General features: G+C 49.4%; 1 protein-coding gene across 1 annotated transcript in view; it reads right to left on the bottom strand.

The window, feature by feature from the left end:
• Nucleotides 1–1,806: 1,806 nt before the first annotated feature.
• The window catches only part of LOC147750619 (laminin subunit beta-1-like), a 308,945-nt gene continuing 288,625 nt past the window's right edge, over nt 1,807–22,126 (bottom strand). Inside the window, exon 33 of the mRNA XM_086967210.1 lies at nt 1,807–2,159. Within this exon, the coding sequence (XP_086823336.1) occupies nt 2,023–2,159 (137 nt within the window). The 3' untranslated portion in view covers nt 1,807–2,022. The remainder of the gene's footprint in view (nt 2,160–22,126) is intronic.

Below are 22,126 nucleotides of genomic sequence, written 5' to 3' on the forward strand. Positions count from 1 at the left end.
ACTAGTGACTATCTCTGCTGTCTTCATGAAACACATCTAAGTCCAGCTTACTGGGAACAGAATACACTGGATTTCTTGAGACCAGGGTAGCGGTCTTATTTTGCATTTAGTAACTGATATTGTACTGCCTTACTTGTAAGATTGTGTCCAAGCTCAAAACCTACGTAACCAGCAATGTATTCTCTACTCTTAAATGCAGCCCAACAGGAGCTTCATTACAGCAGATTAACCAACGACACAAACCAGCCTCTTGGGAGCTATTTGGCATATCTTGGGAATGTTCTTGTTCAAGATAGGGAGATGTGAAGACGTGGAAATATGTCAGTGGTTAATCTGCTGCAAAACGATTTCAATAGCTAAATGCTAAAAACACACACATCGTTGGGAACATGGATGCACCTACGCCTATCCACTGGTCACGTTGCATTACATTTGTAAACAAAATATTTCAAAAGAAATAGTGTGCTTATGTAGCTTGTTTTTTGCTAATTTATTGAGGATGCAGATTCTATGGTGCAAACCTACTTGGATTTAAATTGCAGAGTGGATTATTGGCTCAAGGACTGCGAGTTTTGCCAAATCATAATTACATTGTATTCCCCACTGCTGGGAATGTGCTGTTACTCTTCTACGAGGTGGAAAGCATTGGTTCTAGAAAAGGCAGAATGTCAGTCTGCACCAATTACAGCTCCTCTGAGGAATTTCATTTCCTGCTTCCTCAGAGGAGCTGTAATTGGTGCAGGCAGACTGTCTGGCCTTGTCTTAAGATATGTATTGTAAAAGTATTTGTAAAAATAATTAAACTATTGCAGTAAAAACAAGACCATGCATAACTATAAAAAATGTGCTTATATGCCAGGACTTTAGCGACCCCCAAGTAATCGACTTGCGACCAACCATTGTGTCGCGAGCCACAGTTTGGGAAACGCTGCATTGGACAAATCACTAGTTTTAAGCAAAATAATTTTTTATTTCACAGAATGCTGTTGAGAAAAGTCTGGTTTGCGAAATATCCTTTACACATCCCGGAAAGAGAAAGAAACAGGCACCAAAAGAAAGGCATGAAAATGCTTGTGATCAGCAATCCACAATAACACCTTAAAATGCTTAAAGTTCATAAAACAACCCAAAACTATTGTGTTTTCTCATACACTGTTTACCGTGGAAATTACTGTTCGATTGTATCGAATTGTGCTTTTATGGATTTCTTTTATTTTAATAAAGTTCGAATTGAATTGAACCCAAAACTACCAAACTGCAAAAATACGGGTGCAACTGTTTTAAAGGAAGGGGGAAACGAATCCATTCTGCGAGTGAAAATCATTCATGGCTGGAATGTTTGGCTATGTAGTGTATTACTCCCACACAGACAGGGCACACCCATCAGAAAATTCTCAACTGAACATTTATCAGACATCCAGTACAGCACAAATACAACCTGTTCTTGGATATAATGGTGCACGCAACAGCATGTGCCATCGCAAAACGGAACACACAAACATGCCACAGAGCAATAAGGCAGGCTGTCAGAGAAGTATGTGTACATATTTGGGAAGCTCTACAATCACACCTCTCCAACACCAAAATCATGCACTGTCAGTTCACTGAATAAGAATGCACCACTTGAGACAGGCTAGTATTTAATAGACGAAATATAAGCAGACCCTGGTTTGCAACAGAAGTCTACAATTCTTTTGGAGAGCGTCCCAGACAGTGCTATTAGGCGATACTAATGGCAGACTGGGCATTGTAAAAATGCTCTAACTTAACATAAGAGCAAAGAAACATTAAACGCATCAAACAGAATGGTTGGAAAATCAATGAATTTTATTTTTTATAAAATGTAAAAACATTTAAGGCATCAAATGGTTGGAATTTTGGTTGTTATAGGCAGTATGTAACACCTCTTTTTTCGCTTTTAAGTTACTGCCTAGAGTGTATACAGCCTTTAAAGTGTGTTGAAGGAATGCAGTTATAAAAAATTTGGTCCCAACAATTGTGCTTTAGTTTTTAACCTCGTGATTACAAGCAAGTGCTGTATATGGCAACCTTCTGGCTGATAGATTGCAGGAGTGAGCGTACAGTTTCTTCCAGTTCCACTAACTGTCTTGCTTTTTCTTCCAACGTTTTCTGATTTTCTTCATAGGTCTTTTCGAGATCTGGTAAAAATAAATGTGGTCTCATTAGAAGTAATAACAATAGGAACACAAAGTGCAGATTAAATTCAATGCTATGTAAAAACAAAATGACAACAAAGAAGTGAGAGTTGAGAAGCAGCGGAGACACAGAAGCCTAAGATGTACCAAAAGAAGTACAGCTGTGCATCACTAATGCTCGCAGAATCTTAGATTTGTAATTTTATGTGAAAATGATGAACAAGTTACTTACCTTTGGTAACGCGCTTTCTGATAGAGACCATCTATCTGCAGATTCCTCACCTAATGAAAATTACTCGGGTGTCACTGCATCTGGAAAGTTTTCAGCAATACCTCGGTGCACAGAAGGTTCCGCTCATGAAATGACGTGCAGGGCTATATAGGCACCACTTCCGCACACTGACAGTTGCTTTCAAGACGTACGCACCTCAAGACTTGGAAACCAAAAACCGAATTAGTGGACAGGGAGCATATTCGGAAACTTGGGATATTATTAATGGGTAGAGTTCAATCACAGATCAGGGAGGATCAGTGAGGAATCTGTGGCTAGATAGAGTCTCTACCAGACAGACTGTTACCAAAGGCGAGCAACATGTTCTTCTAACAGGGACTTCTAGCAGCAGATTCATCAGCTTTTTAATAGATAACCAAAGAAATACCTATTTGGAGGTGGGTCTGTGAGGACTCAAACCAGAAAGGCCTGCCGGACTGAGCAGGCAAAGTGCTCCACTCTACGAGCAGGACTGTCCAAGCAAAAAATGCATTGTGGACGTGCGGAGGGATGCGCATGTAGTTGCCTGACAAATGTCTAGGATAGTGACTTTGCAAGCTAACACATTGGTAGCAGCTTTGGCCCTGGTAGAATGACCAAGCAGTCCTTCCTGAGGCTGCTTTTTGGCTAATGCATAGCAGATCTTAATGCAGAGCATAATCCAGCAGGAGTTGGTTCTCTTCTGAACGGCCTTGCTTTTTTCCCCTCCAGAGAACCCCACAAAGAGCTGATCATCCACCCAGTTGTCTTTGTTATGATCTATGTATAAGCTTAATCCTCTCTTGGGAACAAGCAATGAAGTCTCTCCTCCTCCTTAAAAGGGTAGGGTGTAGCATAAGACGCCGGCAGGGTGATGGTTTGACCGATGTAGAACAGTGCCACATTTTTCAGCAGGAAGTATACCTGTGTCCACAGAACCAGTTTGTCTGGTGGGAGTAAGGAATTGTGAGGTGGATTGACACAAATAGCCTGAAGCTTACTCACACACCGTGCAGAGGTGATGGGAAAAGCGAACAGTTTTGATGGCAAAGAGCCATAAGAGACAGCTGTGAAGTGGCTCGAACAGAGAGCACCTCAGATAAGTCAGGCCTAGATCAAGGTCCCATTGGAGCATGCCAAAACAAGGGGCAAACAAGTTTCAGCCCTGTCAAAAATCGCACCACAGCCAACAACTTAAACAAAGGCTGATATGGCAACTGTAAGAAGGCCGAAAGGGCCAAAAGATAGCCCTTACTTGTGCCTAAAGCAAAGCCTTACTGGGCAAGAGGTAGAACAAATAACAGAACATCAGATAATTTGGCCCTTTAGGGGGTCACTCTTGCAAGTGCTGCACTAAGCCACAAATTTGTCCTAGTGACAGGCATATAAAGATTTTTTCGTGGACGCTAAGATGACAACAACCTGTGAACGAAGGTCTAAGGTGTTCAGTTGTTGCAAGCATGAAGGTGGAAATTGTAAAAGCACTGATGCAGAACCCTGCTATGTAGCTGACAGCTGCAAGTCCTCTAGGAGGGGCAGCCTGATAGGAGGATATATTCTCAAGGCCAGTAGTTCCCGACACCCTACTCTCTGTGCCCAATCCGGGACCAGTAGGATGACTTGTGTCTGGTCTGCCCTGATCTTCTGTAGAACTCGGGTCAGGAGGGGTATTAATGGAAAGGCATAAAGGAGTCCTGAGTTCCACACAAGGTGGAACACGTCTCCAAACAAGAGAAATCTTGTCAACTCCATCAAACTTAAACGTTCCCATTGCACATGTTTGGTAGTGGCGGATAGATGGGAGCAAAGGTTCTCATAGATCACAGAAGCGATCTTGCGTTTCCTCCAGATGTAGCTGCCATTTGTGATCCACCAGGCCTCAACTACAGAGCTAATTCGTCCTAGTATTCAAAGATTCTGCCCGGTGGCTCTAGGAAAATTCCTTGGTGGTCTAGCGACACATGGCCTACTGGCACCGGGTCCATGACCTCACCCCGTTTATTGCAGTACCACATCGCCATCATCCTTAAAAGCTTCACTTCCTCACTGTCAGAGCTTGTGACATCTAGTGGAGGAGGATTTGAGCAAGTATGGCCTGAACCCTCCGTGTTGTAGGGTAAGGCCTTGCTAGTTGAATGTTGAAGCCTGCTCCCAGAAATGTTTTCCTGGTTTGGAGATGAATTTCTACCAATTCACTACCTTTGTCACATTCTCCAGGCAAAATTGTAAGGTGTCTGCTTTCACCAGCCAATCGTCTAGGTATGGTTAGACATGTTTTGCCTGTCTTTGGAGGTGTGCAGCTACCAATACCCATATCTTGGTGAAGTCTCTTGGTGCTGACTTTATTCGAAAGGGCAGGACCTTATTAGTAATTAGTATTGTTTCCCTTCTAATACAAATCTGAAGTACTTTCTGTGTGCTACGTGCAGTGATTTGAACGGGCCAGTACTCACAGGTACTGAGTAACAGCACTTGTTTTTTTTACCACTGTGAGTACTGGCACTTGTCTACTGCCAAGGAGAATACCGGTACGCGTGAAAGGTAGGCTCATTGGCTGCTAGTGCTGGTGATCACTAGGCTGTCAGAGTGTTCCAATTCAGAGAGGGCCTGGCAGGTCAGGCTGGACAGGAACAGGGTCAAAATTGATTTGCATATGGCTGGGTCCAAACCGAGGTCACATGGTGGGCGAAAAACAAAGAATTGGGATGTGGCCCAAGGGACTGCCAGTGGCCGATTAATTCAAGCATTCCATCCATCCATCCATCACCATGTTTTTGCTCTTCTGCGGCAGGTCTAGGAGGAGAAAAAAAACATTTCTGGCGAGGTATCAAAGCTACTAGCCTCCTATAAGTCCCGCAATAATTGCCATCTTAGTGGAGCTGAGCAAATTCATCACCCAGATCATGGTCATTATCAGTCAATCCCAAAAAGGGAATGAAGAGTGTGTTGTCTAGCCTGTGGTACTTCTAGTTAGGGAAGCGGTGCCTCAGGTGGATTTAGGCATGAGTGCAGTCGAGGTCAGACTGGCAGTTGAGTCAGTGTCAGAAAGGACAATTGGAGCTGCCATTTCTTCAGGCGGCAAAGTCGGCATAGACGCCAACGTCAATGGGGCAGGTGTGGGTTGTGGCACAAGCAAAGGAGTCGTAACAAGAGCCAGAGGCAAGGTAAGTGAGGAGGGTCCAGCTGGTATAGCGGGAAAACCAATAGGGGATATCCCTGGTGGAATGCCTCTTGGGCCTTAAGGTGCACCAGAGGGAGTTGGAAGAGACCTAAAGAGCTGGAGCATGGCTGCACAGAACTCTTCGATCCGGTACGGAATGGCTAAAGGCCCCAAAAACTCAAATGGTGCTGGAACCATCTGCGGTAATGGCACAGAGGTCAAACTACTTTGTAGTGAGATCAAGAAGGGTGGTGCCACCCCACACCAAGTCTTGTGAATTGCACAAGGGAGGGGAATCCTGCTTCAACTTCTTGCATTTCTTATACTTAACGGCGACTGACCTCTGGTACACCGACTCTGTGAACAGAGAGATGAGAAGAATCTCCAGATCCACATTTGCAGGAATGGAAAGAAAGAAAGTGACATCAGCATGCAGGAGTGATCCCTATATAGGCGCTGTGCTTAATTTTCAGAGTGGAACGGTGTCAGTATGAAGCCACAAGACGACACACTCTAGCATGTAGAAATAGTGCTGAAAAGTTTCCCGAGTCAGGGCCCGATTTAGATTTGGTGGACAGGTTACTCCATCACAACGGTGCCGGATAAACCGTCTGACGAAATATAAATCTCATAGGATAAAATAGTATTTATATTTCGGTGGATGGGATATCTGTCACCATTGTGAAACAGTAACCCGTTCACCAAGATCTAAATCAGGTCTTCCGTCTGGGAACCGTTCAAAAGGTGAGGAATCTATGACAAAAAGTCTCTACCAGAAACATCACATTCTGCAGGAACAAGGAAGGGAATATTAGAAAGTGTCACATTCATAATGTCTGCTAGTGATTCATATGAATTGCACTATTTTGCTATAGACACCACATTCATGACTCAAACTCTAGTGCCCAATAGTGATCACCTGTGCATGCCAAATGGTATTGATCAGCAGCAATGGCCTTTGCAACATCTAAAATGTAACCTATAATATGCAAGTTGCCAGTCAGAGAATTACCTAAAATGACATCAAATCCTCACATTAGACATTCTTAATCACAGGATATTTTATCCATGCATATCTGGATTAAGACACTTTGGGGCAGATTACAATGCGGCCCGTAAAGGCTCTGACCGACGGCAAGAGCCTTCCGGGCTGCATTGCAATCAGCCCCTCAGTTTACTTTCTGACCGCTGCATTACAATGCTGGTGATCAGAAGCTAAACCGGCGGTGATTCAGCTGGCTTACAATGGGCTCCCTGAGCCCGTAGGCAAGTCTGAACCGGCTCGTAATCCCAAAGGAGGGCCTAGGGAATACGATGCACGGTTTCCGGCATGATTTATGTCGGAAAGCGTGTTGTGCAGCCTCCAGTTGGGGGCGGAGGCCCCTGTTGATCCCTGCACTCTGTGGCAGGCACCTTGAGGTGCCTGCGACGGGGTGCAGGTATGAACCGCACCTCCCATTTCCCTACAGTAGCATGTATTACGACTGGATAAATGGCCATAATGCATGCTCCCATAGGAAAATGTAGGAATGCGTCCGAACAGTGTTCGGTTCCAACCTAATTAGGCTCTTGGGACTGTCAAACAGAGCACTGTCGGTCCCAGGACCGAGACGGTGTCGGGCATACTTACATAGTTATTTCCCCCTTTGTATCACGTTAATATGACCCTAGTATGAAAGCTATTGACCACCTTTATCTTAAGGATGGTCTTTTGCCACTTTGAATATGGTGAGATAGAACCCCGTGCCTCGCATATGGTTTTAATCTTGTTTGATTTACATAAACAAAGTAGAATCCACTCTAGTGGTGGTGGTGATCCCTATAGTGGTGGGGAGCACACAGTGTTGTGTAGAATACCCCTCACACACCAACAGGCCCCTTGGTGTCATGCTTCATCATCGGGGTCTTCGCACCCCTCTACGGGATGCGGCGTGCTGCGACTTACGACTACGTAGGAGCACTTGAAGTGAACTATGTGTTGGTGAGTGTGAGGGGAAGATTTATTGTGAGTAGTGAGTAGTGAAGTGGTGAGAGGTGAAAGTTAAAAAATACCTGGCTCGTAGGGTAAAAATAAAATTTATTAAGCCCTCGGCTGGTATTGTTAAAAGGGTGCAGGGTGAGGTTGTTACTGTATTTTAATGTACATCAACCTCAGAAAGTGCGTCGACATGACATGTTTCGGAGTGTAGAAACTCCTTCAGGACGAGGGAGTGCACGGACCTCCTCACCTTACTCACATGTGTTGTAGATGTTAAAGTGTTGATTACAAAAATCTACAAAAAATTAGGTGTAATGTTCCTAATTATGTTTTATATGATCCAGTGGTCTGTTGCGCCCAATTGGCGATAATAGAACAAGACCTGTGAAGATAAAGTGCATAATAAATCACGACATCATATTAGGATAAAAATTATCATCAGAAAATGTCTGTTCGAAACATAGGGTAATCTGTGACCTAGTGTGGTCAGGAACCCTGTAAGGGAAAACAGACATGGACACACACATAGAATAATGCACACACATTTACAAAGGGTAAGTAATAAGCTTCTCCTACGTAGATGTGTTATAGGAGAGAGATTGGTTTGTTCAGTGCTTACTTATTTATTAAGGCAGGATGGCCTCATGAGCCATGCGTGGTATTGGGGGTAGTCTTCCGGCTCAATGCGGCTACCTAGAGGACATAGGAAACTAGAGTAAGGATTCGTAGTTATTCCTCGTGAAGGAAATAGGGTAGGTTCCTTGCATAGCCAACTCACGATTAATATCCGATTCCAATCAAGGTTACAATTAAGGGCACATTGGTCAGTATATAAGGTACGATCCTCCAAACACTCGGCATATCGTCGGAGCCGCGTTGAGGGGATGACAGTCCATAGAAGCATGCTGTAACCGTGAGTTGGCTATGCAAGGAACCTACCCTATTTCCTTCACGAGGAATAACTACGAATCCTTACTCTATGCCTTTGCCACTGAGGTATGTATAGTCGCTCCCAGATATTGTTGTATGTGGGATGGTTGTAGATGCGATTTGGGGTATTTTATGGAAAACCCTAGGCTGTGTAGCAGCTGGAGTGTTTGAGACGTGTCTCTTGCACACTGTTGGCACGATTTTGCTTGTATGAGCCAATCGTCTAGGTACGGGAAAACATTAATGTGTTGCCTCCTGAGATGTGCAGCTACTGTGGCTAAACACTCTTGGAGCAGTGGTCACCCCAAAGGGGAGAACCTTGTATTGGTAGTGTTGACCTTCTATTGTGAACCTGAGATATTTCCTGTGAGCTGGATGGATGGGTATGTGAAAATACGCGTCCTTGAGGTCCAATGTTGCCAGGAAATCTCCTTGCTGTAGCAATGGGAGCACTTACTGTAGTGTGATCATATGGAAGTGCTCCGACAGTATGTATTGATTGAGGGGTCTGAGGTCCAATATTGGTCTGAGGGAACCGTCCTTCTTGGGAATAAGGAAGTATAGGGAGTATACCCCTGTCCCTTGGTGTTGGAAAGGGACTGGCTCTAGGCCCCCTTTTCCAGCCTGCATTTCACCTCTTGTTGTAGCAGGGTGATGTGTTCTTTGGACATAGGACGGTGTCTGGGTGGTATGTTTGGTGGGGTAGAAGTGAGTTCTAGGCAATAACCATACTGGATCATTTTTCTCGCCCACCTGTCCGTGGTAATTGCATTCCAGACAGGTAGGAATTGTTGGAGTCTGCCTCCGACCGGTGTTAGGTGGTCTGGCGGTAGCGTGACGAAGTCACTGTTTTGTGGCAGTGGAGGCTCTGGTGTTATTGACTCCACGTCCTCTTCCCTTGTCATTGTTGCCCCTATAACCTCCTCTGTTGGAGGTTTTGTTAAAGGAACCTTGGGTGTTGCCTTTGTATGAAGATGAGGTCTGTGAAGTATTGCCTTGTGTAGCTGCTCTGTATGAGGAGCGTCGAAAGGAACCTCTGTGTTGCTGAAACTGCAATGCACCCATTGATTTTGCAGTTTCTGTGTCTTTCTTCATTTTATCTAAAATTGTGTCAACTGCGGGGCCAAAAAGGAAGTCTTTATTGACTGGCTGGTTAAGAACGGTGGACTGCACCTCGTTCTTAAAGACCGAAATACGCAGCCATGCATGTCGTCGTAGTAAAACGCTAGTGTTAATAGACCTGGCTGCGGTGTCGGCTGCGTCAAGCGCACATTTGATGGAGGCGTTTGTAATATATTTTCCCTCCTGTATGAGGTCATTAGCTTGGGCTTTAAAAGTCTCAGGCAGGTGTTGCATTAAGCTTTCAAGGTGGTCATAGTGCGCCCTGTCGTAACGAGCTAGCAGAGCTTGTGTATTCGCAATTCTCCATGAATTGGAGGCCTGTGATGCTACCCTTTTACCTGAGGCCTCTAGTATTTTTGACTCCTTATCAGGAGGAGGAGCCTCCCCTGTTCTCTGTGAGTTGGCCCTTTTGCATGCATTAGCCACTACCAGTGAGTCTAATGGTAACTGACCTCTGATGTACGTAGGGTCTGTAAGGGCTGCTCTATACTTCTTCTCAATCCTGGGATTGATTACGCATGCCCTGTCTGTATCTTTAAATATATCAGGCGCGTGTTTTAACACTCCCTTTAGCATAGAAAGTGTTCTGACGCTTTTCTCTGAAGTAGGGAAGGTGTCAAATAAGAAGTCTTCTTCTACAGGGTCATTGTGCATGTCTACGTTGTGGTACTGCGCTGCCCTGTCTATTAGTTGGTTGAAGACAATGGTGTTGTCAGTAGGTGACGGCTTAGTTGGATATGAGGAGACGTCAGGGATGGGATGGGTGTCATATGGGTCAGTTGGCTCCCCCCATGGTTCATCTTGAGGGTTAGGATCCTCTGGATAATCATAATCATGCTGTGGATCCTCCCCTGTGTTTACCTCATTGTCCCCATAGTGAGAAGGAGTGTAAGGAGCAAAAGGTGTAGTAGGCATAGTGGCATAGAAAGGAATGAAGGGTCTGGAGAAGTCCCAAAGTCCTTCTTCTTTGGGGGAATGGGGGAATGAGAGTCCGTGTCCAGTGGCCTCTTCTTCCTGTGCAGGATTGTGACTTTACCAGTCTCTAATATATATTTTTGCCTGGTCGTCTGATGGATCTGGATGGAAGAGTTCTTCCTCCACTGTCCTTGGTTGTGTCTTTGACTTTTTTGGCTTTGGATCGATAACACCTTCTATTTCGTTGACTTTTGGTGCCTTATTGCTCTTCTTCGGCTCTGGCCCTTTCTTCGGGTCGAAGAGTGATTTTGGGTCGACCGGGTCTTTCAGTTCGACACGTTTCTTGCGCTCGACAGGTTTTTTCGGTTGGCTGTCCTTTGCCGAGTCGATGGCTTTTTTGGGATCGACTAGTGTTTTCGGAGCGATTGTTTTTGGTTCGATAGCCTTCTCCGGCCGGATTACAGGCTTCGATACGGCACCCTTTCCGTCGGCGACCTTCTTCGGTTCGGCGACTTTCGGCACAGCCGGCTTTTTTGGGTCGATGGCCTTCTTCGGTCGGCGCTCTTCGGCTTGATGTCCTTCTTTGGCTCGACGGCCTCTTTAGGGTTGGCGCCCTTCGGTTCGACGCCCTTCTTCGGGTCGACTGTTTTATTTGGGTCGACGCCTTTAGGCTGTACGGCCTTCTTCGGGTTGACACCCTTCGGGTCGATGACCTTTTTGGGCTCTGGAACCTTCTTTGGGATCGCGTTACTTGGCCCTGGGGTTTCTGAAGGCTTAGGTTTCGGTTTCGGAGCCGAGCCGGACGGCGGGGCTGGCGAATGTTTTCTTGGATCTTGGCTAAGGCCTTTTGGCGATGCCTCGACCGGAACCTTCGGTAACAGGGAAATCGGTGTTGGGGTCAGTGTACTCACGACTTGCCCCGATCTCGTCGTCGGAGTCCAAGTAGTCCTCTACGGTGACAATCTCTAGCTACGAATCTGAAGCTTCTGGAAGTTCTTGGTCATCATCGAAGATGTTGTCCGGTTCCGGTGCCTGTCGCTGCATCTCTTGCCTAGCGGCCCGTTGAATCCGTATGGTTTTCTTTGACCGGAATTGGGCACAGGCTGGGCAGGTTTCTTCCTTATGGTCTGGAGAAAGGCCCTTGTTGCATACCGAGTGCTTGTCAGTATGCGGGAACTTGGAGTGGCATTGTGGGCACCTTTTGAACGGGCTCTTTTCCATCGACACCAGGCCCACGTGGCATTGAAAAGGCCCAACGGCCCGCGTCGACGACTGGTTCGAGATGGAAAGCTTGATCGACTCAAGAAGTACCGAGCGAGAACAATACAGTCGAAGGCCTTTTGGCCTCTATAAAAGTTTTGTTTCGATTCCGAAGTTGGAGTATAGGAATAACATCCGAACCGAATGGCGGAAAAAAACAATCTGAGGATGGAGAAGATGCCCATGCGCACGGTAGTCCAGGGGAGGAGTCACCTATCTTGTGATACTTCGAAGACTCTTCCAGGACAACAAGGTGCAATCATCCGGACCCAACACTAGGCGACGATCCATACACAGATATGAATTCAGCAGCCCACATGCCTCGAACCGTACGTTTAGCTTTGTGGTAACAAATCTGTATGCATTTGACAATCCATCTAGCAATCCCAGATTTTGAAATGGGATTACCCTTGTGCGGTGGTGAGAAAGACACCCAAAAGTGGTTTTGTCTTACGAAAGTATTATTGTTGTGACAATCCATCTAGCAATCCCAGATTTTGAAATGGGATTACCCTTGTGCGGTGGTGAGAAAGACACCCAAAAGTGGTTTTGTCTTACGAAAGGATTGAGTTCTCTCGATGTATTATAGAAATGCTCTTTTGACATCTAGGGTATGAAGAGCTCTTTCTGCTAATGTCTGTGGCTGCGAGAAGAAAATGGGCAGTTCCACAGATTGATTGAGGTGAAAGGGAGAAATTACTTTGGGCAGGAATTTTGGATTAGTACGTAGAAGAACCTTATTAAGATGCATTTGCAAAAAGGGTTCTTGAATTGTTAGTGCTTGTAGTTCACTAACTCTTCGCAGAGAAGTAATAGCTACTAGGAAAGCAACCTTCCATGTTAAAAATTGTAGTTCACAATTATTTAATGGTTGGAAGGGAGGTCCCATTAGCCGTGTGAGAACAATGTTTAAATTCCACACAGGTGAAGGTGGCACTCTGGGAGGAATTATTATTTTAAGACCTTCCATAAAGGCTTTAATAACAGGCACTCTGAACAGAGAGAGATGCAGTCTGTTTTGCAGATATGCTGCTAATGCAGCAAGATGCAGTCTAATAGATGCGAAGGCTAAGTTACATCTTTGGAGGTGCAGTAAGTATCCTATGATGTGTTGAATATAAACGTCTAAGGGGTTAGTATTATTGTTGTGACAATATATTACAAAGCGTTTCCACTTGGCTGTATAGCATGCCCTAGTGGTTGGCATCTAGCTTCTTTTATGACATTCATGCAGTCTGGAGGAAGGTTCAGATATCCAAATTTTAAGACCTCAGGAGCCAAATCGCTAGGTTGAGCTGAGCTGGGTCCGGGTGCCTGATCTCTCCATGGATCGGTGTTAAAAGGTGTGGAGACGGGTATAATTTTTGGTGCGGTACCACAGACAGTTGTAGCAGTGTTGTGTACCACGGCTGTCTGGCCAACGTTGGAGCAACTAGGATGAGGGTTAGAGAATGCTGCTGTAGTTTGCGTACTACTAGTGACATGAGTGGTAGAGGTGGAAAAGCGTACGCAAATCTTTTTGACCAGTTCATCCATATCGCATTGCCTTTGGACAATGGGTGTGAATATCTGGCGGCGAAGCTTGGGCATTTGGTTTTTTCATGAGTGGCAAAGAGATCTATCGGAGGTTGTCCCCACATCTGAAAGAATGGTTGAAGAACTTGCATATGAAGTTCCCACTCGTGGGTTTGTTGTGTCTGACGACTTAACAGATCTGCTACGGTGTTTTGTACTCCTGGAACATGTTGGGCTAGAAGGAATAGGTTTTGAGGTATAGCCCAGAGCCATATGCACAAGTTACTACTTGTGTAACGATATATCTGTAAGAGACATTTGTTAGTGATAGATTCCTTACCTTAGAATATCCCCAGGCGTCAGACTGGATCCGGAAACTTTTGCGTAGCAATACCCCTGCGCGCTGGTAGGCGTCGTCTGCGGCTCCGCGTCCGTCGTCGGCGTCGTGAGCGCCGGGATGACGTCGTCGGAGTACTTAGACGGCGCCCATGCGCGCTGACGTCAGTTCTGATAACACAGCTTTTCCGCGCCAGATACGCAGAGCCATGATAGAACTAACACTGGTGCCATGAAACTAGGGCCCTGAAAGGGGATGACCTTAACCCTAGATATCGGTTCGCAGAACGGGAAGGATGGGTGGGTCGGTAAGGAATCTATCACTAACTAATGTCTCTTACAGATATATCGTTACACAAGTAGTAACTTGTGCATCTGAAAGAGACACGTTAGTGATAGATTCCTTACCTTAGAATAGATACCCCAGCAATACCAACCCCGGTGGTGGGTCTGCGAACCAATATCACACCAGAAAGTCCTGGAGGACGGAACGGCCAAAGAAGCCATCCCTCCGGACTTGACTGTCCAGGCAGTAGTGTCTTGCGAACGTGTGCAGCGAGGCCCACGTGGCTGCCTGACAGATGTCCTGCAGAGGGACACCGCGGCCCAGGGCAGTTGTCGTTGCCGTGGCCCGAGTGGAGTGAGCCCGCAATCCAGCCGGGGGCTCCTTCCTCGCCATGGAGTAACATGCTTGAATACACAAGATGATCCACCTAGAGATGGTCCTCTTGTGCACAGCCTTTCCCTTCTTCGCGCCCACGTAACCAACGAAGAGTTGGTCATCTACCCGGAATTGGCGTGTGCGATCTAGGTAGTAGGAGAGCGCACGTTTTGGATCCAGGCGGTGGAGCCTCTCCTCCTCTTTCGAGGGGTGCGGAGGCGGAAAGAAGGTGGGCAAAGTGATGGACTGCCCGATGTGGAAGGCCGTGACAACCTTGGGCAGAAAGGAAGGTCGTGTACGTAACACCACCTTATCAGGATGAACAGACAGGAAAGGTGGAGAAGAAGAAAGAGCCTGGAGCTCACTCACCCTCCTGGCAGAGGTGATGGCAACCAGGAAGGCCGTCTTTAGAGTAAGGAGACGAAGAGGGCAGTTATGAAGCGGCTCAAAGGGAGCACACATCAGATAGGTGAGAACCAGATTCAAGTCCCACTGGGGCATCACGAAGGGAACAGGAGGGAACATGTGCGTGATGCCCTTCAGAAATCTACTCACAATAGGGGACTTGAATAAAGAAGGCTGATCTGGTAGCCTCAAGAAGGCTGATAGAGCAGAAAGGTACCCTTTAAGAGTGCCCAGAGCAGAGCCCTGCTGGGCAAGGGAAAGAAGAAAGAGCAGCACTTCCGAAAGGGGTGCAGAGAGAGGATCCACAGCCCACAAATCTGTTCCACCGGCAGGCGTATACCGACTTTGTGGAGGGACGCCTGGCTGCCAGAATGATATCACAGACTTCGGGAGGCAAGTCAAATGGCCTCAACTGCCGCCGCTCAATCTCCAAGCTTGTAGGTGGAGACTGGACAGGTTCGGGTGCAGGACCGTCCCCTGCTGCTGCGACAGAAGGTCCTCCCGAAGAGGCAGACGAATCGGGGGATCGACTGACATGCTGAGTAGCTCGGGATACCAGTATCTTCGTGCCCAGTCCGGAGCCACAAGGACGACCTGGGCCCGGTCGCGCCTGATCTTCTTCAGCACTCTGGGCAGAAGTGGTATAGGCGGAAAGGCGTACAACAGACCGCAGCTCCACTCGCGACGAAAAGCGTCTCCGAGCGAGTGCCGCCTTGGAAATTCCAACGCGCAGAACTGCTGACATTGCGCGTTCTCTTCTGTGGCGAATAGATCTAACCAAGGCTCTCCCCACTGTCGAAAGAGACCTTGCGCCACGTCCGAGTTCAGACGCCATTCGTGATCCATCATGCACCGGCGGCTGAGTTCGTCCGCCCTGGCATTCAGAGAGCCTGCCAGGTGTTGAACCACCAGGGTCACGCCCTGATGTTCCAGCCACTGCCAGAGGCGCAGAGCCTCCTGGCAGAGGGTCCACGACCCCACACCGCCCTGTTTGTTGCAGTACCACATGGGGGTGGTGTTGTCGGTGAACACTTGCACTACGTTCCCCTTGACAGAGGGGAGGAATGCCTTCAGTGCAAGACGAATCGCCCGCAGCTCCAGAAGGTTGATGTGGAGCCGGGACTCCGCCGGAGACCAGAGGCCTCTGATCTCCGCCTCTCCCATGTGGCCTCCCCAGCCCTGGAGGGACGCGTCCGTCACAACTACGTGCTCCGGCTGGGGTAGGGAGAGGGGTCTGCCACTGACCCAGTCGCGGTCCGTGAGCCACCACTGCAGTTGCTTCGCAGTGCCCTCTGAGATCAGGACATGATCGGACAGGTTGCCCTGATGCTGGGCCCACTGAAACTTCAGGTCCCACTGCAGAGCCCGCATCCGCCACCTGGCGTGACGCACCAGAAGGATGCAGGAGGCCATCAGCCCCAGAACCCGCAGCGTCAACCTGACCGAGACCCGGGATAACGGCCTGAAGACAGGAATCAGAGCCTGAATATCCCGAACCCGCTGTTCGGGAGGGTAAACCCGAAACTGCGCCGAGTCGAGAACCGCTCCGATGAAGAGGAGCTTTTGAGAGGGACACAGGTGTGACTTCGGCACATTGATGGAGAACCCCAGCAAGTGCAGGAGGTCGGCCGTAGTCTGGAGGTGGCTGACGACTGACTGGGGCGAGCCCGCCTTCAACAACCAGTCGTCGAGGTAGGGGAAGACTGATATCCCCTGCCTGCGCAGATGGGCTGCGACCACCGCCATAACCTTCGTGAACACCCGTGGGGCGCTGGCAAGGCCGAAGGGGAGCACGGTAAACTGAAAGTGCTCTTGGCCTACCATGAACCGTAGGTAACGCCGGTGGGCCGGCAGGACGGGGATGTGGAAATAGGCGTCCTGCAAGTCCAACGCTACCATCCAGTCTCCCGGGTCCAGGGCAGCCAGGACCTGAGCCAAAGTGAGCATCTTGAACTTCTCCGTCCGGAGGAAGCCGTTGACGTTCCGCAGATCCAAGATAGGGCGTAGGCCCCCTTTGCCCTTCTTGGGTACCAGAAAGTAGTGGGAGTAACAACCACGTCCTACTTCTGGCCCAGGAACGCGCTCGATGGCCCTCTTGGCCAAGAGGGCCGAAACCTCCTCTTGCAGAAGTTGCAAGTGATCCCCCGACACACGGTGGTATTGAGGTGGCATGGATGGAGGGGAAGACTCGAAGGGGAGGGAGAAACCCCTTCGGACAATTTGCAGCACCCACCTGTCCGAAGTGACTGTATGCCAGTGGGAGAGGTGATGGCGAACCCTGCCTCCCACAGGCGTCACATGGGCCTGAAAACTCGGACTAGGAAGGTTTTGAGGCGGGGGCTGCTGAGGGAGGTGTGGACTGGCCTCGCCGCTGGCCCCGACCACCGCCACGGCGGTTCCCACGGCCGCCACCGCGTTGCTGAACATTCTGCGGCGCGTGGCTGACGGTCCGTGGTGGGGCGCCCCTTCCGTGGCCACGAAAGGAGCGAAAGGCACCCGATTGCTGGCGTGGGGCCGTAAGGCCCAAGGACTTGGCCGTGGCCCTGGAGTCCTTGAAACGTTCCAGCGCATGGTCTGCCTTGTCGCCGAAGAGGCGACGGCCATCAAACGGCATGTCCAGGAGGGTGGCCTGGACATCGGCCGAGAAGTTGGCGGACCTCAACCAGGCGTGGCGTCGAACCGCCACCGTCGTTGCCATCGCCCTGCCCAGTGAGTCCGTGGTATCCAGCCCACACCGGATAGAGAAGCGTGCCGCATCTCGGCCGTCCGCAAGGGTTTGGCTGAGTTTAGCCCTGACCTCCTCAGGGCATTGTGGCAGCACCTCCGCAACCGTGTCCCACAGAGTGTGGGTGTAGCGGCCCAAGAGACAGTTGGTGTTCACAGACCGTAGCCCTAGGCTCACAGACGAGAAGACCTTCTTCCCAACTGCTCATATCTCTTGGATTCCCTGTCGGGCGGGGCCGACGGGAATGCGGTTTGGGAGTTAGAGGCCTGGATGACCAGGCTCTCGGGGGTGGGATGGGTGGACAAAAAGCATGGGTCGCCCGGTGCCGGGCGGTAGCGTCTGGCCACGTTCCTGTCCACAGGGGGGCCTGTGGCGGGCTTGGACCAAGTGCCCAGCAGAACGTCACACAAGGCCTCATTGAACGGCAGGAGGGGCTCCGCGGAGCCGGACTGCTGTTTGAGGACCTCAGTGAGGAGATTAGTCCTCACGGCCGCGACGGGGAGCTGAAGGTTTAAGGCCTTAGCTGCCTTCGTCAACACTACGCTGTAAGCAGAACCCGCCTCCGAAGCCACAGTCGGGGGCGACGTAAATCCAGTATCACGTGCCAGAGGGTCCTCGGACCCCTCCCATTGCTCCTCATCACCTGGCTCCTGGAGACCAGGATTAACAGCCAGGGCCTCCTCGTGGAGATAGAAGTCTCCAAAGGCCGACGGAATCGGCGCCCAGCGGCGCCCCTCCAACTCCTGAGTAGGACCGTAGGAAACATTGGGGGTCGGCAACCACATCGGCTGCCGGGGACGACACCTGAAGGGACGGCGCCGGCGAGGTCGTAAGGTCGACCGGCGAGGTCCCGGATCCGGAGCCGGATCCAGCGAGGTCGCGCGGCGCCGAAGTCGCCAGCGGCGCCGGGCCCGAAGCACCCGACGTCGTCGGGGCCGAAGCGCCCGACCCGGAAGGACCTCCAGACGGAGCCGATCGGCCGGAAGGCGCCACGGGAACCGACTGAGGAGGGAGGGCCCTCATGACCATGAGGTACCTCTCGACCTCCTCCTGCGACGCGCCGTGCCCAGGGACCCGAAGGTGTGGGGCAGGCGGCGACGCTTGCGACTCCCGCGGAGCCGCGTGGGCGGTGTCGCCCGAGTCCCCGGCCGCCTCGAGCGAGCGTCGGGGCGGGTCGGAGGACCGATGGTGTCGTTCCGACCTCTCATGCCTCTTACCTGAGGACTTGGAACCAGACGATCGGTGTCCACTTCCGGAACGTCGATGACTCCGACCTCGCGACCTGTCCCTCGACCTCCCGTGGGACCGGGACCTGGAGCGGCGCGGGGCCGAGTGCCTCAGCTCGAGACGCTTGCGGGACCGCTCCCGCCTAGCCTTCGACGTCAGGGCCCGGCAGTCGACGCAGGTTCGATCGTCGTGGTCGAGGCCTAAGCACTTCAGGCACCGGCGATGGGGGTCCGTGACCGACATGAGTCGGCCGCACTTCGAACAAGGCTTGAACCCGGGCATCCCTGGCACCGATAGTCGAGACAGTCGACTAAAAGAGATCAAAAAGGATCAAAAACTTTTCAGTCAAAAAGTGACTGGGGGTAGAGCTTCTTCCGGATCTGCGCTAGCTGGCGCGGAAAAAAGAAGAACTGACGTCAGCGCGCATGGGCGCCGTCTAAGTACTCCGACGACGTCATCCCGGCGCTCACGACGCCGACGACGGACGCGGAGCCGCAGACGACGCCTACCAGCGCGCAGGGGTATTGCTACGCAAAAGTTTCCGGATCCAGTCTGACGCCTGGGGATATTCTAAGGTAAGGAATCTATCACTAACGTGTCTCTTTCAGATGTCCTGAGCTACTTGAGAAATTTGCAGGGAGTGTGTTCCGCCCTGTTTCTGAATGTAATACATGGCTGTCATGTTGTCCATGCGGACTAACACAGCCTTGTTGGACACTTGTTTTTGGAAAGCTTTCAATGCTAGGAATGTAGCTAGTAACTCTAGGTGATTGATATGGAGTAACTTTTGTTGTGGTGTCCACCTGCCTTGCATGGTGTGTTGCACCAGGTGGGCTCCCCAGCCGGAGACCGATGTGTCCGCTTTCAAGACTATTTGGGGAACTGGCTCTAGGAACGGTCGCCCTTTGGAAAGGTTTTTGGTGTTCCACCACTGCAGAGAGCGATGAGTCCGACCGTCTACCAAACTAGGTCTGTCAATTGACATTGAGCCTGGTTCCATTGATGTGATAGGCACTCTTGTAGAGGGCGCATTTGAAGTCTTGCATGGGGCACTATGAAAATGCAAGAGGCCATCATCCCTATGAGTTGCATGAACACTCCTGCTGGAAGGGAGTGTTGTGGCTGAAACTTTGTGAGAAGGGTTTGCATGCTGGCTATCCTTACTGGAGTGGGATAAGCTAGCACTGTTGAGGTGTTTATTGTAGCACAGAGGTACTGTTGTACTTTGGATGGTTGCAGATGAGACTTGGTGTGGTTTATTGTGAACCCCAAGTTGTGGATTGTGGCGTGAGTGTGTTCCACACACTGGTTGTATGAGCTGGCTATTATGAGCCAGTCGCCGAGGTACGGGAAGACATGTATGTGCTGTCTTCGTAAATGTGCTGCCACTACTGCTAGGCACTTGGTGAAAACTCTAGGCGCTATTGGGACTCCGAATGGGAGTATTTTGAATTGATAGTGCTGCCCGTCTATTACAAATCTGAGATACCTCCTGTGAGCCTAGTGAAGGTCCTTCTCCTACCTCGCCGCCAATACTTGGAACTCCCTCCCGACCCACCTCTGCCTGACCCAGCACCACCTCGCCTTCAGGAAGCAGCTCAAGACCTGGCTGTTCGAGCAGTAGCGGATCCCCCCCCCCTCCCCTAGCGCCTTGAGACCCTCTGGGTGAGTAGTGCGCTATATAAATGCTTTGATTGATTGATTGGTTGAAAGGGAATGTGGAAGTATGCATCCTTGAGATCTAGAGTAGCAAGGAAGTCGTTTTGTAACAGGAGAGGAAGGACTTGTTGGATTGTGACCATGTGAAAATGGTCCGACTGTATGCATATGTTTAGCGGTCTGAGGTCTAGAATAGGCCTTAGAGTCGTCCTTTTTTTGGATTAAGAAAATATAGGGAGTAAACCCCCTTGTTTTGTTGGTGCAAAGGAACTGGTTCTATTGCACTTTTTGTTCTAGCAGAGACATTACTTCTTGCTTTAACAGTGACAGATGTTCTTGTGACATTGGACGCGGTTTGGCTGGTATGTTTGGGGGGGTAGATGTTCGTTCTAGACAGTAACCTGACTGAATAATTTGTCGCACCCACCTGTCTGATGTGATGTTGATTCAGGCAGGAAGGAATTGCTGTAGTCCCCCCCCCCCCCCACAAGAGTGGAATGTTGGGGGGAAGGGGAGGAAAGTCACTGGGTAGGGGTGGAGGCAGAGCGGGATTTGTTGGTTTTGCCTCTGCCTTTGTTGTTGTTACCTCTGTAACCCCCTTTCTGGAAGCCCTTAGTGTATGTGGATTGACTAGGGGTTTTGTAGGAAGTAGAGGGGCTTTCGGAGGAGTAGCCTCTTGTGTTGCCTCTGTATGATGAGCGACAAAAAGAACGTCTGGGAACTTGCAGCTGCAAGGCTCCCATAGATTTTGCTGCGTCTGTTTTCATTTTTTCTAAAGACACATCAACATTAGGGCCAAATAAATGTGTCTCATCAAATGGCTGATTGAGGATGGAATTTTGTACCTCAGGTTTAAAACCCTGAAATACGTAGCCAGGCATGTCTCCGCAAAAGGGTACTGGTATTGATTGCCCTTGAGGCAGTATCTGCAGCATCTAGGGCAAACGAATGGAAGTATTAGTAATATTTTTACCTTCCTGTATGAGTTCATTGGCCCTATTTTTATATTTGTCTGGTAGATGCTGCATTATGGACTCCAGCTCATCATAATGTGCCCTGTCATACCTTGCCAACAATGCTTGGGTATTGGCAATGCGCCAAATATTAGCTAACTGTGACGCTTTTAGTTTACCAGAGGTGTCAAGGAGCTAGATTCTTTATCTGGTGGTGAGGCCTCGCCTGATGTTTGTAAATTAGCACGTTTACGTGCATTAGACACTACTAAAGAATCTAGTGGTGCTGGACCTCTGATGTAAACAGGGTCTGTAGTGGCAGCTTTATATTTTTTCTCAATGCGAGGGTTGAGGACCCGAGCACTAACAGGATCTTTAAAAACCAGTTGTGTGCTTAATGACGCCTTTAAGCATTGGCAAAATAGCAGTAGACCTTTGTGTGTTATCAAAAGTGTCTAAAAGAAAATCTTCCTCCACAGCATCAGTGTGCATGTCAACCCCATGGTACTGGGCAGCTCTTTGGACTAGTAGGTTAAAACCTATAGTGTCCTCTGGAGGCGAAGGCCTGGACAGGTATACATCATCTTGTGGGACGTAAGACACATCAGGGGTGTTATAATCATCCTAAGGATTAGGTGACTGAGGGGGACTATTGGTCTCTGCTGGGTCATGAGCACCCCTACTTGTCATCAGAGTCTGTATCCACATCATCATCTGGATTAGTGGATGGTGTAGGAGAATGATGTGGTGGAGGAGGTGTTGGAGGAGGAACAGTATGGGGAGGTGGTGGAGAAGGGATCCTTAATGGAGAGGTTGCAATGTCTCTTCTTTGGAGGAGGAGGTGCTGGCGCTTCTAGTGGTTTCTTCTTGGAAT

This window comes from Lissotriton vulgaris, chromosome 1_1 (assembly GCF_964263255.1).
Source record: "Lissotriton vulgaris chromosome 1_1, aLisVul1.2, whole genome shotgun sequence".
Taxonomy (NCBI): domain Eukaryota; kingdom Metazoa; phylum Chordata; class Amphibia; order Caudata; family Salamandridae; genus Lissotriton; species Lissotriton vulgaris.